The 17,290-nt window shown below is 36.9% G+C and overlaps 1 protein-coding gene across 1 annotated transcript in view; it reads right to left on the bottom strand.

Annotated features, from left to right (window-relative positions):
* Hnrnpll (heterogeneous nuclear ribonucleoprotein L like) overlaps positions 1-13,133 on the bottom strand; it is a 36,314-nt gene extending 23,181 nt beyond the window's left edge. The window contains exons 1-2 of the mRNA XM_046456406.2: positions 12,618-13,133; positions 3,173-3,291 (exon numbers count right to left, since the gene is read on the bottom strand). Coding sequence (XP_046312362.1) covers positions 3,173-3,291; positions 12,618-12,803 — 305 coding nt within the window. The 5' untranslated portion in view covers positions 12,804-13,133. The remainder of the gene's footprint in view (positions 1-3,172; positions 3,292-12,617) is intronic.
* Between the last annotated feature and the right edge of the window lie 4,157 nt (positions 13,134-17,290).

Below are 17,290 nucleotides of genomic sequence, written 5' to 3'. Positions count from 1 at the left end.
AAAATATGTTAATAATGCCCCTCAACAGAAAAATTATAAAGGCACAAAAAAATTATTGGCTTAATATTGACTTGATCATAATAAAACTGCTCTCTATAACTAAAAGAAGTAAACTAAGCACAAAAAGTGAAAAAGGTTACCCAAAAAAGTGGCATTATATGAAGATAGAAAAGGGGAAAATTTAAATATTACAGACATTTTAGCATGTGCTTAAGTTTGCTGGTGCAAAATTTTAACAAATCTTAGAAAAGCAATATGAGATAAAGAATGAATAACCAAAGAGAAATGGAAGAGAAACAAAAAGGTTAAGGGCATAAAAGGTCAATGCTTTCAACTCCATACCTTGAAAACTGTTACTAACTTTTAAACAAAAATACAGAAGGCAACAAACTAGGTCCACAAAATTTTGTCTTAACTAGAATAGGTCATCACTATACAACATCATTTCCTTTTTGACAGAGGAGAAGGGAGGGAAAAAAAGACAAAAATTTTTAAATATCCTTTTGGCTATAACAAACTATAATAGAAAAAAGACAAAAAGGTAAAAACACAGCAATTTTATTATTCTGACATAAAAAGTCTTAATATATTGTTATTCTGATGTCGCCAATTCTTATTTCCTATGCATCTAGTTTTTAGGTATAAACTTTATATTGAACTTGATAATTTACCCGACATGAGCAGTTTCTACAATCTTTATAATTTCACATTACAACTAAATAAACACATTAACGAATAGAGAAGTATGCCTATAATCCCAGCTGATCCAGAAGCTGAGACAGGAGGATCTCAAGTTTGAGGCCAGCCTCAGCATTTAAAGAGACTCTGTCTCAAAAAACAAACAAACAAACAAAACACAACCCAGTACAGCCCCCTCCACACACACACTCACACACACACACAAAAGGCTTTATAAATAGAGTAATTTTAAAGCAAAACTCCTACTCCTGATTGGAGCTGTTCACAGTTCTTTTCAGCTTTAACAGTCACCTTTTATTCAAGATTATTTCATTCAACTGACACTCCTCTTATACTTATTTATGTCAATTAAGCTCATATACACTAATTGGTTCTAACTATTTCATAACTTTTCTATCCACATAATACCAATCCTGAGGGCAGAATGATGTACTATACAAATTAAATGAGTGACATGCATATACATTGGACAGTACTAAGGATTCAGTATCAAATAGTCTAGAATCTAGAATGGGCCAGCCACCCAAGAAATGATTCAAGTTACTCAACTAATTAAACAGTTCTAATTCCTTAATCCCCTAAACTCGCATCATCATTCCAATTGACATCAAAATATGTAAATAGTTATTTTCCTACAGTTACCAACAAGTCATCAACCTGCTTTCTGATATCTGCCTGAATTTTTCCTGGCTTTAAGAAAGCTCCCTGTGTTTCTGGTTAGTTTTCTCTTTCTTTCTTTCTTTCTTTTTTTTGTTACTGGGAACTGAACCCAGGGCCCTTACTAAGGTACATCCCCAGCCCTCCCTTTTTATTTTGAGCCATGGTCTCCCTAAGTCACTGAGGTTGAACTTGTGATCTTCCTGCCTCGGCCTCCTGAGTATTGAGATTACAGGCATGCACTACTACGCCTACCTAAGAAAGCCCTAACTTAAAAAAAACTCCAAATATATAAGGAGAGAGGGAAAACAAACCAGAGAGATCTGCATCTTTATAACTCCACAGGATAATATCCCACTTATACAATGATTAGAAGATGCTTAGAAAAGGATTAGTGTAGTGCCAATATATAAAATTGAAGGTCTGAGGAATTGACTTTAATATGTAACTCTTCAGAGTTAATTTCCAATATCAACTCCAAATGACAAAACTGATAGTCATTTTAGTGATACTTCAACATACAGGCGTTACCATTCCCATATGAGTTCTCAATTTACATCTCTAATAATAAACAATCTGTACAGCAGTTTTTGAAGTAAATAAATTGCACATAAAAGGTGTGCCAAGGTCTGGGGTTGTGGCTCAGTGGTAGAACGCTCGCCTAGCATGTGTGAGGCACTAGGTGTGATCCTTAGCACCAAATAAAAATAAATAAAGGTATTGTGTCCAACTACAACTTAAAAAAATATTTATTTATTTATTTATTTAAAGGAAAAAAAGGTGTGCCAAGTCAGTCACCAAAAAAATCACTAAAATGATGCCTTGACGGAAGGTGTCACATAATGCTATATATCATTGATCACACACTTAATCTATTTATACATTACCCTTCCAATATTCAAAGTTTTCATAAAATATTTCACAAAATAGATTTTATCGCTAGGTGCAGCAGAGCACGCCTATAATTTCTTCTACTTGGGAGGCTGAGGAAGGAGAATCATAAGTTCAAGGCCAGCCTAGGTAGTGTAGACCATACTGTCTCTCAAAATAGAATGTTAAAAGAACTGGGCATGTACTTCAATGGAAGAATGCCTGCCTAGCATTAACAAGGTACTGCATTCAATCCCCAGAACCAGAAAAAAATAAAATTGTTAATAAAATTGAAGCAATCAAACTGTCTCAGCAAATACAATGAAATTTCTCTATTTACATATTTCAACTTGGTCTGTGCCTTCAATGCCAATAACAAAAACCCCAAACACATTCATCAAGAAAAAAAATAATTAGGCTGAGATGTAACTCAGTGGTCAAGTGCTTACCTGGAGTACATAAGAACCTAGGTTTGATCCCCAGCACAAGAAAAATTTAAAAATAAATCAATTCTAGATTATCTATACTAAGAAGAGAATAACAACCAGACATATTCCAAAAATAATTTAGAATTTGAGTGTCTACTTTTGGCAGCAGATTCACTTTTCTAATTATGTTTTCACTTAAAATTTTACATGCAACCTTGTTGAGAGATTGAGAAGTGATCATAGATCCACAATAATATACTTAGCATCACATCAGGAAGATTTAAAATAACAAGTCTAAGATTGAAGGATGTAGCTAAGTTGTCAAGCTTTTTCCTAGCATACAGAACGCCCTGGATTCATCCCCCAGCACTGAGGGGGGTGGGGAGAATTGATAACAAGCTTTTAAGGCTCCAAAGAAATACAGTCATAGGCAAATAATTCATACAGTGCAAAACAAACAAGCAAAGCTTATTCTACCATACTGTTTCCAACTTAAATGAAGTCCTTATTGTCCTTACCATATTGTCCCAAATTTTTCCAGCGCCTCCACCAGGTCTGCTTCCACCACGGATTCGCAGAGCCCTCGAACATGGACAACAGGTGAAACAGAAACTTTATGATGACTTCCACCTGTCTCCTAAACAGAAAAAACAGTATCTAGTTAATAGTTAATAACTTTTCAGTCTAAATTGCATCTTTTATAGTAAACTCAACTCTGTATTAAAAAGTAACATTAAAAATAAAATTCCAAAACCAAACTAAAAGTCACAAGTTAGCAAAAGAACTTGAGAATAAAATCATTACCTGAATATTTGGCTTAAAATTTTAATTCCTAAAAAAGAGCATTTTATCTCAATAAAAAGTACAAAAAATATTTAATAACTTATTTCAAGGAAATTGCAAAAAAATTTCAGCATACACACAAGGCAAGCTATGAATAGAAATTAATAGTCACAATTTTCTAAGTTTTACCTCCGTAAAATCAAAATTTCACAGTCCAAATGAAAAGTTATAATTAAAATGTTGTCCTTAATATATTATTACATACTTCATTTTTCCTATAACATAGTAAATTTGTATAATCTTTTGCTCTTGTTTAATCGGTTACCTAGTTCCACTATATATTAACTTGAAGCTATTCACTTAGCACACATGACAATTTAAATATATAAGGTACCATATGTGCTGATTAACAGGGAATAATCAAAACTGCAGCCCTCCTGGGCTTTTAATGGAGTATTTTGTATATTTGAGTGTGTCTAGTAGGAATTCCAAAAATATATACAATTTTAAAGTTTATAATAAAATGCAGTATCTACAAGCATTACTTTGAAAATGGAAATAGGTCTCATTCACCGAATCCGAGTTCTATTAAGACAAAGATTTATATTACAAATGACACCAGGCACTTTTTTTCATCACCACTTCATATACAACTTCTGGATTCATACAACATAATCTATTAACTTTCGTTTCTCCTATGAATAGACCAATCTAAAAGCACTGTTTTAAGAAAATTAACTCCTTTTAAAGCTACTTTAAAATACTTGACAATTTTACTTGTTTTGTACCAGAGACACTTAACCACTGAGCCACATCCATAGCATTTTTAATTTTTTTAGTTTGAGACAGGGTCTCACTAAAGTACTTAGGGCTTCATTAAGTTGCGGAGGCTGGCTTTGAACTTGCAATCCTTCTGCCTTGTGTACCACCACACCCAGCTCCAATTCTACTTTCTACAAAGACTGTTAGGAAATATATAAAAATGGCAAGTGCTGCCAATAAAGAGAATGTCAGAGGATAAAGAAACTGATTTAAATACATAAAATATCACAGGACTACTCTTATGCTATTGTCAAATTCAACAAATAAATTCAGTCTTTTGCAAACACTAATTCAATCCTTGAAATTTCACTTAAATTTCTATGTTCGGTCTTTTCTATGGTTAAACAAATAGTCATTAAATGTCACTAAATTAGAAATTACTCATTCTGACTGTACCCTAGGTATACCAACACCCTAAAGTAATATTAATAAACAAGACTCTACTAGGTGAAACTCAACATCAGATATACTTTATCATCATTAAATTCTTAAATATATCCAGGAAGAGAGCACTAATAATATTTTCTTAATTTAGAGCATATCTTTAAATAACAAATTTAACTCTCAAAATAGATAGTAACTACAAATTATAGCTAAGACAGTCATTTCTTGCAATTCTTAGAAATCAGCTGGCAAAGATAAAAGGACAATAAAAAACTATTGGCCTGGACTCTTCAAAAAGCTAGTATCAAAATATAGTGAAAAGAAGATTCTAGATTGAGACTAAGGAGACCAAACACCAAATGCAATAGTAAGACTTCATTTTATACTAAGTAAAAAATGCTATAGAAGATAAACAATGAAGAATTCTGAATACAGGTAGGACATTAGATTTATCTAATATAATATGTATGAAAATAGTTATGTAAAATAATATCCTTATTCTTAGGAATGTTGAAGTATTTAGGGATGAAGTAGCATGATGTCTGGAACCAATTTCAAATAGTTTGGGGTAGGAAGTATAAACACAGCTATGCAGATATGGATAGGTAAAAACCCTAAATGGCAAAATGTTCTTAAAAACTGCTGAAGAAAGCTAGGGTTGTAGCTCAGTGGTAGAATGCTTGCCTAGCACATGTGAGATACTGCGTTCAATCCTCAGCACCATATAAAAATAAATAAATAAAGGTATTTTGTCCACCTACAACAAAGTATTCCTTTAAAAAACTGCGGAATAGCTGGGCGCAGTAGTACATTCCGTAATCCCAGTGACTGAGGCAGGAGGATCCCCGAGTTCAAAGCCAGCCTCAGCAAAAGTGAGGTGCTGGGCCAGGGTTGTGGGTCAGTGGTAAAACGCTTGCCTAGCATGCATGAAGCACTGGGTTTGATTCCCAGCACATTAAAAAAATAAATAAACAAACAAAAAGTGAGGTGCTAAGCAACTCAGTGTGACACAGTCTCTAAATAAAATACAAAAAACAGGACTAGGGATGTGGCTCATGGTCAAGTGCCCCTGAGTTCAATCCCAGTACCCCAAAACAAAAACAAAACTGAATAAAAAGTTTAGGGGTATATGTAATAGAAGATTTTATATAGTAAAAAAGTTACCAAATTATGTAATACTTAAGACCTACAAAGAAGGCATTAAGAATATTAAAAAACAAAAAAACAAAAAACAAAAAAGAATATTAAAAAACCCCATGAGCCCACTACCTACTTTAATAAAACATTACTTATCAATTGATCACATCTCCTCCTCTTCCCTTCACATTATGGAGTAATCTCCATCCTGAATAGTGCTAAAAAAAAGGTGACTACTTTTCAAAGTAGTCTTTCTCACACACACAAAAAAAGGGTTATAGAACCAATTTAAAAATCCCTCAAAAGAATTCATTTTAACATTACCAAAGTCATTTCCTAAAAGCTGGACGACATGGCAATGCTAATTACTCTGATATGGTACACTGCATACATGTACCAAATTATCACATTGTGCTCCATAAATATGTACAATTATTACATGATAAATTTTTTTTAAAAAAAGAATTTACAACATAAAAAAAAACGGAAAATATTAAATGTAATCAACATGGTACTTGCGGAAAGATGTGATTTTTCTCAACCTCAAGGCAGAAGACATATCCTCACACCTTGTATTTTACTTATTCCCATTCAACAAATCTTCTATTCATGAGTTTATCTACTTTGATATTTCCCTAACTTGAAATTGTGTCCTCCTTTATTTAACAAAAAGTTTTCTAGTTCTTTCTGTATTAAAAAAATTTAAAACTCTAGGGTTGTTTCAAATGTAAAAGATATATTAAAGATGTCTTTTCAAACTATATTTATACTTTCCCCTCCAGATCATTTTTTGTGTCCCTCACCCCACCCCCACCCAAAATACTAGCATTCTTTTTAAATCACTATTTTCTCTTCTTGTATTATTTATACACTGGAGACAAGAAATCTAAAAAAATCACTGGGAAAGCCTATTTCATCTACCCTAAATTTACTTGTTATTTTTCATGATGCTGGGGAACCTAGGGCCTCTCTCACATGCTATCCCCAGACCGAAAATAACCTCTTTTAAGAATCATCCTATGCCATCTGATTCCTAAACTGGTAGATAACTCGGTATTACATATATACTATATACATAATAGTATTTCAGTCATTTTTTTCTCCAGCTTATGGAGTCATTTTTAAATCCTTTCTCATACAGAGTCCTTCTACTTCAAATGTTTAGGTATTTGGGTCTGCTGGTCTATTATGATCTATTATTTACTAGACTAGAAACAATATTCCAGGTGTACACCCCAAAAATGAAAGTATGCTTGCAATGTACATTTTTTTTCCCAATTGTATATCCCTTCTTTAAATAAATGAGTCAACTATAATGGAGGCATTATTTGGTTTCCACTACAGGATAGAGACAAAAACATCCAGCCCCTCAAAGGCCATCTCAAAGACAAACCAATAATACCACTCATAAGATCTAATTTTAACTGCTGCAGACTGAAGACCAGTCTCTACTGCAGACAAAAGAAGCTCAATAGAGTACAAACTAAGCTTCTATCTGAAAGAAAAGACAAGAATCCATTAACACGTCTTTGTAAGCAAGAACTAAATTCTAAACTCACAAAGGCTAGGCATAATGTCTTTAAAGCTTTTTTGTTTTCCCTATATCTCTGTGCATAACACATGCGCAAGAACTAATGAACATTTTTTTTCTTCCTCCTGTATAGGATTTTAAAAGACTAACCTAAAATTCAGTACTTCATTCCCTGGCATCAAACACCCACAAACACAATGCTAAATGATAATCTAGCCTCAAGACAATCTATCATACTTTAAGAAAATTCTTCATAATCTACAATCCAATCTGTCTTTTGCTATTTCCCATCCAAAATGGCTTTTTTGAGTCAAAGACCAATATTCAAATCTTTGGACAATTACTGACTCAATGATCTTAGGATAGTTATATTACCTTTCTGTACCTCAATTGCTCTGCTAAAAAACAACAAAAGCCCACAAATTCTTTATCATGCAAAACTACAATAAATAATTCAAACATAAAAAATGTCAAACAGTGCTCAATATAGCTATTGAACACTCCATAAATGATAGTTGGCACCCGCTATCTTCACCTACATTTCCATCTTCTAATCTTCTAATTATTTGCAATTTCTTAAATCACACCCCAGTTTACCCTTAAACTAAATATCCTCCAGATTCTCCTGTTACACTTATGAGCTGATTTTAAGTGCCTTCTCCATTCTAGTTATCTTTCTCTAGATACATTAGATTTTATCAATATAGTACCAAGAAATGAGTATTTCCACATGTGAGACTATTACCTCTCTCACTTCAGGCACTTATATAGGTCAGGACAAAATTTGCAAGGAGTGCTGTAAATATTAATTCATACTACATTTTAAGCTAATCTACATTTTTTTTCTTCCTAAATAATTTTATCTCTTTATTTGGTTGTCTTCTCTTTCTAAAAAACAATGTAACAGACCCAAAATATAGAAAACTATCCAAGCTTTTAGGTACATTTAATCACACAACAAAATTAAAAAAAAAAAAAAAAACCATGATTAATATATATATATTTTTAAAAAGCCTTTATTATTATTTGCTTAGATAGTAGAAATCATTTAGTTTTGCATATCTACAACTCCTTGCTCCTCCTGGTTAAAAAAAAAAAAAAAAAAGGGGGAGGAGGGGGTGGTTGAGGATACAGCCTAATAGAAGAGATCACCTAGCATCAGTTGGGCCCCGAGTTCTGAGTTTGATATCCAGCAATACAATGTATACAACAAAAACCTCAACTCAATGTTATCCCACCAACATTTTTAATCACACAATCATGCCTCTCCAACTTCAGAGGAAGCCCAGCATTAAGGGAAGGAGGGCAGTCAAAAGTGGCCTCCCCAGAGGCACTGGACCACTGATCCCAAAGAGGATAAATAAGGACATTTAGAGAGAGAAAGGGTACTGTTTGCTAGCGTTAAGAATCTAAGTCTAGCTTAACCACCACAGAATAAAAACAGAACTGAATCACAAAAAGAGAATCAAGTCCTTATGACATCCAACCATGCCTGAAACTAATGCCATTATTTGGCTTTTCCAGTTGCGTGGGCCAAGAAATTCCCTATTCTCTCTTGTTTTTTGTTTTGTTTAAACTCATCTGAGTTGTCACTGTGGTTGTATCTACAAGCCCTGAAAGTTGCATTTCAATTTCATAGAGGTTAAAAAGGCAATAAAGGCAGCAGCATCACAGATTTCTGGATAATGGGATATTATATCTCATCACTGAGAATGGCACCTGGCTCAGGGCAGGAGCTCAAGGACTACCGAGGCACTGGACCACTGAGCCACATACCCAGCCCTATTTTGTATTTTATTTAGAGACATGGTCATACTGAGTTGCTTAGCACCTCACCCATTGCTAAGGCTGGCTTTCATATCTTGATTCAATTACTAGTTTTTAATGGATTAAAAATCATACAGACCACCGAGTCTCAGGTTAAGTTAAAAAGCTTGTTGGCAACAGAGGGAAGATAACCTACCTTGGTTATGCTAACTGGCTCTATTAGCACTTTTTCTTTTTTTCTAATGTTGGGGATTGAACCTAAGGCTTTGAGCATGCTAATCTCACACTCTAATTCTGAGCCACACTCCCACCCTCTGCTCTTTTCACTAGACATACTAACATGAAGAGATAAGTCATTTGTTAAAGCCAAAAGATAGTAAAAGCTACTTTTCAACTCTTTCCCAAAACTAGCCCTAAAAACCCTCACTCTACTATAGCAACTAGAGGAAATAATGGACACTATTGCTACACACCTTCAAGTTATAGTATTTACCTTCAGGGGGTACACATTCTTAAGTATCCCAGTCCCCCAAAAGAGAACATAACTTGCCATGTTTGCTATTTTCGAAACTTCTATGGCAGTTAAGCCAACTAAATGATCTTATCCTATCTTCCATTCCATATTCGTCCAATGACCGAGCCATCATAATAGTCCTATCATTTCTGTAATATACATTATGGAAGTGTTGTAGTATATCATGAATTCAAACTGGATTCTTTATGTAATGTATAATCCTTTATTTAGAAATCCTAGGAGCTATAATTTTATCTTGGCATTTTACTTGCAAGCCTATTTATTAAAAGTTGAGAAACTTAAATTTTTACCTCATCAGCAAACAAATCACTCAATCTCTGCCGGTTAATTAGCAGAACGGAATGACTGAAAAACAGTCTCCAAAATAAATTAACACCATCCCAATTTATTCAACTGGCTTTTCCACGGGAAGCCCTAACATTTGGAGGTCAAGCATTAAGCAAATATTATGAATGCTTTAATTTTATAAATTAAGAGGATACCAAAGAGTATTCAATAATATGATCTTGAAGTTCATGTCTGCTAAATTTAAGAACACTATTTACTCCACAAGAATAAAATAACTGCAATAAATGGCATGAACCTCCATAATCAAGCTTGTGAATTTAAAACCTTGGGAGTTTTTGCTGTATAAAAAATAAGTACCAAAGATTCAAATTTGAAAGGTGTTTTATTTCTTGTACTTAAAATACTTACTCTTATACACCTTCAAATATCAATTTACAAGATCAATTCATCTTCAAGTCTTTCTTAAATATTTACTTTCCTCTTTAAATTCTGTTAACATACTATTTAAACACTCACAGAAACTGAATTATGAACAGCCAAACAATGTAAATCTTTCAAAAGTCTTTGTATTTTACAAACTTCCAACTAGAGTTGAAAAGATTGTCCATCAACATATCTAATCTGCATTTACTTTAACAGTTTGACCAAGGTATTTCTTCCATAGGCTGAAGGACCACCAAAGTTGGGCCAAACTCTCTTCAATTAGATGAATTACCATATTTTTGCAAGATGAAGCACTAGCTAGTGAACTTCTATCCAAGAATGCCTACTTTATAAGTTTCCATAGCTAGAATGGTAGAATGGTTATTAAAAAAAAAAAAAAAAAAAAAAAAAAAAAAAACTCACAGGGGAAAACAATGTTTAAAAACAGGAGAAATAAGCCTCATTATATTCCACAGTACAGAATTAGTTCTAAAGTAAAACGAAAGCAACTCAATCTTTCCTAAGAAATTTAACAGCAGTGCAATTAACAAAAGCTAGAATTTATAACTCAGTCTACATACCTTAGTTTCTGCCTGGGTAATTTAAAACCTGCATTAAGTTCATTACTTAACTAAGTCTTCAGGTGTGGAAGGCATGTAGTTCAACTTTTAGTTTCAGACTAAGAAAACCCAGAGCAGTAATTAACTTCTTCAAGGTCACATAAATTGTATGCTAAGAGTCCTGACCCTCCTCAAGTCCTAGCTCAGTGCTATTTCCACTACTCCACTCAATTTAATATTATTCGCTTAACGTTTTATGTTTTCAAAAACAAATTTTTATAAACTGACTTAAGTGTATTCCAAGACACTTAAAGACATTTTATGGCGCTGCACAAAAACCCAACCAAGACTTTTGGCAAAAGAGATATACTGATTAAATATACCTAAATATCCGTTACAACATTCCTATTTCCAACTTTCACACTAGTTGATTTTGAACGAAAACTTCCTGAGAAGAGTTTCCTTTTTTCACACTACAAAGTTATACTCTGAATATTTCAAATAGCTAGGTGCAAAATCAAAAAAAAAAAAAAAAAAAAAAAAAAAGAAAGAAAGAAAGAAAGAAAAAAGCTAAGGAAACGTTCTCAGAGGAAGAAAAAGTTCCTTTTTAAAATGTGGTGCAATCATATCTGTCACATTTCCGTGTTTGAGAACACTGGAGACTGCTGACCAGAATTTTTTTTACACAAGCTCCAAGGAAAAAAGCTTTAAAAGACTTCCAATTTGCCTCTTACAAAGGGTAAGGATAAAATCACTTTAATGTACTAAAATCACTTTAATGGACAACTTTGTAAGTTCCATTTAAAGTTTGGAATTGGTCACAATTGAAATATACTAAATGTTCGAAGAACATCTAAGTCATTAACACACTATAAGTGCACCAAAAAAGGGCAGAAACGTTTGCTTCGCTTTTGTTTCCTTAATAAAGTCTCCATCCAGCTGAAGCTGAGTACTTGCTGTAGATAATAAAATGGTTTGCACACTTCCTTCTGCTTCTAGACAACATTTCCCCCATCAAAGACAAGACTCTAGGAAAAGTGCTTAATAGACTGGAGTTCAGTTCCTCCTTTTGCGGGGCAAATTTGGAGTAAATTACTAATGAAAAGCTTAAAATTACTTAACAAGATTGGCTTTACTTTAAAGTAAGGGTGGACTAACACCTGCCAACAAATTTTTGTAACCGATCTATACTGAGCCATCATCACAAAACTGGGTAGCAAAGTATGCACGCCAGGCCTGCAAAGGTAAAAAAAAAAAAATGTTTTAATGAAACCTTCAGGGGAAGTAAGTTGTGAGCGTGAAGGCGTAATTTGTCACTTAGTAGCTCTCTTCTCAGGACCGATATGATGAGAGCCCTCCAGTGATGGTGCCCGGCGCGGAGATGCTGCGGCCAGAGGTCCCAGAGGCGGCCCACGCCAGAGTTTTAACCAACAAAGAGCAAGTCATGCTCCAAAGCCCCCCGCAGCGGAAGCGACGTCCCCCACCCCACAACCCTCCAGGAGTTCAGAGCCGGGCAGCTGACTCCCGGCCCGGCCCGAGCTCGGGATGCGGGAAACAGGTAAAGGCAATAACACGAGTCCCAAGAGGGCCCGGAGCCGGTCCGCCGCGTCAGCGCAGCAGAAAAGGAAAACGCCGCGCGAGCGAGGCCCGGCCGGATCCCAGTCGCCCAGCCGCCCAGCCCTACTTCCTCGGGAGCCGCCGGGCATGCAGGACCCGGCGCCGCGCTTTGTTACCGGTTGCGAGAAGCTCCGGCCGCCGCCGCCATCGCCCCCGCCCCGGGGCGTCGCTTCGCGGCGGTTCTCTCCTTCCTCGGCCGAGTAGTCTATCTCCCCCTCCTCGGTCTTGAGGCGCTTGGCCTGGCTCTCGTACTCCCGGTCCTCCTCGTACGTCTCCCTGGGGGAGGAGGAGGAGGAGGACATGGCGGCGGCCGGAGGGACCAGCGGGAAAGCGGTGGGGGTGGCGCTGGAGTGCGGGCCTCAGATACTGCCGGCCAGTCCCCGCCGCGGGCAGCGTCTCTTCAGCTGCCGGGCCGTCCGCGGGGGGCGCGCGCCCTAAAGCCCGGTGGCTGAGAGCTAGGGCGGGCGGGCTGAGGGGGGAGCCCCGGGAGGAGGCTCCGGAGCGGCCGCTCCCCTTTATTACCGAGCCAGCATTCAGCCTCTCCCTTCTACTCGGTCTCCGCTCCCAGCCCCGGGGAGCGAATCTAAGGCTGGGGACGCGACCGTGGCTTCCGGTCTTCCCTCCTCCCCTAATCCGCTCCCCGCCGTCCAAGCCGAGCCTCCGCCCCGCCCTCACAGTCGCCGCGCAGGATCGAATTCAGCCGCAGCCCGCGGGAAGCGCCCCCCAATGGTGTCCCGCTCCTTATTGGCAGGAGAGATAGTCGACCTGGCTTCCAATTGGCTGGAAGACCTGTTCGTCAAAAGCCGTCCGCGGCCGGGCAGTGCCTAGCTCCCCACTCCTCCAGAATTCTCCGCCAGCCTGTGAGTCCTGGCAGCGCAACGCCCGCCGCGCGCCTCCCTGCAACCGTTGCGGCCCCGCGGCCGTTGGCGTTGTTACACTCTTGCTCCAGGGGAGGCGACCAGTGAATCTAGAGTGGCGACGAGGCGTGTGGTGGGGCCAAGGCTGCGGTTGTTAACCGCCCTCCCGCTAATTTAAATGCTTTTATTCTTTTTTTCAAAGGAGGATGAGGAAAACCTCTAAAATCCTGCACACATACCCTACACAGCAGCCCTAAAACTTAAGGGGATGAGGAGAGAAGAGGGTTTGAAAGCAAGAGTTTAGCCTTACCCTAGGTCGTGTGCAAAAACTGATAAAGTGCATGGACGCTCAGTGCGGCTAATAGATTATTCTAGAAGAGCTGTAGACATTTACTGAGCGTCAGTCATCAGCGAGGAAGATGCTCCTCACAGGCGCCTGTCAATTGGATGGGTTATTTGTAATTTGAACCCTTTAATGACAGTGTCTCAGTCCTTGCCCATTTAAATGTTTTCAACTTCCCCTACAAAGTGCCATGCTCATCCTGATTCGTTTCTGGATGTTCTATTTATGATTTTCGAAAGATAAGGAAACCCTATCAATTTTTTTCTGTTGGTCCACAGTTCTCTTCCTCTGTGGACGGCCTCAAAATGAAGGCCTAATATATCTTTCAGGAGAGAAACTGGCAAAACTAAAGAAACGTAATTTCTCTTGTGTTCTGTTGTCCCTCATTCCTAAATGTGGCCTTCTTTTCCTATTAGTGTGGATTGTTTCCTTCTCCAGCCTAATTCTTTCAGATACTTGAAAAAAAAAAGCTACTTATTGTTGAGAGTACTTTAACACACACTGTTTTGTACTTTATAATTTACATTGCTGATCATTTTAGAATGCAATTCCAAGCTTTTCCACAGCATTACACAGTTGTGTGAGGCTACTGGTATATATTGACAAAATAGAACTAAAAAACAATTACAAATTTACTGTTTAAGATAAAGTGGGAGTAACAGAAGTATTAAAGCGGGAGCTGCAGAGCTGGCCACAGATAAGGAAATGTTGTGGGCAAAAGTGCTGCAATGGTTTGAGAAAATACCAACAAGGGATGCAGTTCGGTTTAAAATCTGTCCGGGACGGTGGCACACATCTGTAATCCCAGCAACTCCAGAGGCTGAGGCAGGAGGATCCCAAGTTCCAAGCCAGCCTCCGCAATTTAGCGAGGCCCTAAGCAATTTAGTAGTGAGGCCCTAAGCAATTTAGTGAGACTTGTCTCTAAATAAATAAATAAATAAATAAGGGCTGGTAATGTGGTCTCAGCATCAAAGACCAGGAAAGAAGGATAAGTGCTTATCAAGGAAATTCCCTTGATATGGGGGTAAGGTATCTGTTCAGAAGATATTTTTATTTTGTTCAAAAAAGACTAGGGGTGTAGCTTAGTGGTAGAAGGTGTGCTTAGCATGGTTGAGACCCTGGATTCAATCCCCAGCACCAAATATTAGCAGCAACCACTTAAAATGGCCAAACCACTGACAGGGTCATGTCTATAAATTCTGACACAAACCTTCTACCAGAAACATTATTGTTACTCTGTCCATTATACAATTAAAGAAAACAGCCCAGGAAAGGTTAAGAAAGCTGTTTAGAGCTGCAGTTAGTAAACTAGAGAACCAGGATTGGAACCTACAGGATCTGATTGCAGAACCAATACTCTTCATCAAAAGAATGATGATTTAATAATTATTGTGCTTGTTGCTACCATGGGCATATTATCCTAATTTATAGTCATTTCTCCTGATACTAACTCATTCACTAATTTCTACCGACAGTTCTAATTCTGGCAAGTGGTGACTACATTATAGTTTTTACCATTTTTATTTGTATAAGGAAATTCAATTCACTTCTATAGGATATTAACACTATAATATACTGGTTTAGTATTTTTAAATTTAATTTCTGTAGAAAAGACCCAGAAATTATGTGAAAGTGTCACCATTTTCTGATGGATATATTATTTGCGATGCAAATTGGAGGTTTTCATACCCAAACTCAATTTCTAATATTGCTACTGGGTGGGGGTGCTGGGGATTGAACTCAGGGCTTTGTGCATACAAGGCAAGCACTCTACCAACTGAGCTATATTCCCAGCCCCAATATTGCTACTATTTTACTGAATGTACAACACTTTTCCTGCCTTAATTTCTGTAAAAGTCAAATAAAACCTTTACACCTTACTGTGAGCCACATTTCTAAAGGATCAGAGCCACAGAGGTGTGTTATGATTAAGACTACATATTTAACATAAAATCCAGCTATTCAGAAACGAACCAATTATTTCTATGAATTTTTGTGAAATCCAGAGTGCATTATTTCTGATGATACCACTTTCATTGTTCAACAGAAATCACCAAGAAAGAGCACAGTGGTCCATTGCTCAAAGAGTACTGTGGCTCTGTTGCTCCTTCTATTCAACCCACCTTTGGTTAGTTATGGTGAAAAACCACAGTTCCGGGAGGATGCACCCGGCAGGAAGTGCCTTGAGCACTATTAACTCAGCAGTGTAGTCAAGTGTAACCACAACTGCATAACCTTTGAGAGCTGCATATACATCTTGTTTTGGGGCCCCAACCTTTACAACATTTGGCCTATTTTTTAAAGTTGTAAAATATCTAAAAAAAATAAAATGGATTGTTCTTAGCAGTGCTCATACACCAGATAGTAACAGATATATTTCTTAACAGATAAGATAAATTCTTATCTTAGTCTTAGAAGTGATATTTAAATTGTTTTCACTTCTCTCCCTGATTCATGTGAATTGATAATACTTTTGATTTTAAAAAATAAATTGATTTAAAACTGATTCCTCTTTCCTAGTCTTTGATCCTGAGACTACTATAAAATAAAAGACAAAAGATGCTAAATGTAGCACATAACGTAGGTTATGTAGATCTCAGCTTTGGACCCTTTCCTATCTGGGCAATGTCTTTGCATTCTGAATGTCAGGGGACATTTAAAAAAAACAGATCATATTTTGCAAAATTGTATAATCGTTTCCCTTGTTCTTGTTTACTTTCCCAAACAGTGCAAAACTTTCTTCATCCTCACCCCTAAACCCAGAAAATCAATGGGCCATTTTTACTTAAAAACTGGACAAAAGTACATTACTTGTGCAGCCTCTCTTTACTAGCCACAATCAGCTATGGTTTGACCTTGACCTGTGCTGTACAATATAGTGGTCACCCGTCATATGTCATTATATAAAGCAATGAAATTTAAATAAAATTTCTAGTTCAGTGTCTGGATCACACTAATGATCAAGAGCCACATATATAAGTGGTGGCCACATTGGACAGGGTTAAACTGGACTATAGCACAGGGAATGGTGTAGCTCCTTCATCTTTGTATCTTCAGCACCTAGAACATTGCTTGGTACACACTAGGCACTGAATAGATGTTTGTTGATCTAAATTAACTTTCTTTTTATCTGGCTCCAAAAGAAACACATGAAACAAAGGATGTAAACTTAGCAAATTATGTCTCTGCAGGTGTCTTAGTTGCAAAGAACCACTCCAGTTGGTTTAAGCAAGAATTAAAGCACTTAAAGAAGAATTGAAAATGTTGATGGAGTAACTCTCAAAACCATGCCTCAGAACTAGAACCAAAAGAGCTGAACTCTTCCTCATTGAGAAGCCAATTTGATTTACTCCTCACTTTAATTTAAATGAGATTATTTTAAAATATAATTCCATTTTTCAAATAACTAAACAGATATGTCACCTTTTGTGTACTGGATATATCAAAATGTATATGATTTAAATTTTTAAGTCAACCCATTGTAATAAATATGATAGAAACATTTTAACAAAAGATTTCCTACTGTGGATATTATCAAAATTCCTTTACAAAGCAAGTAGGTTACTCTTTGACTTAGCTTTAATCACAC

Source organism: Marmota monax, unplaced genomic scaffold, assembly GCF_021218885.2.
Source record: "Marmota monax isolate L192 unplaced genomic scaffold, Marmota_monax_Labrador192_F-V1.1 WCK01_AAM20220418_F8-fsc00824, whole genome shotgun sequence".
Taxonomy (NCBI): domain Eukaryota; kingdom Metazoa; phylum Chordata; class Mammalia; order Rodentia; family Sciuridae; genus Marmota; species Marmota monax.
The sequence above is the reverse complement of the archived record's forward strand: the minus strand, read 5'-3'. Positions and strand labels throughout refer to the sequence as shown.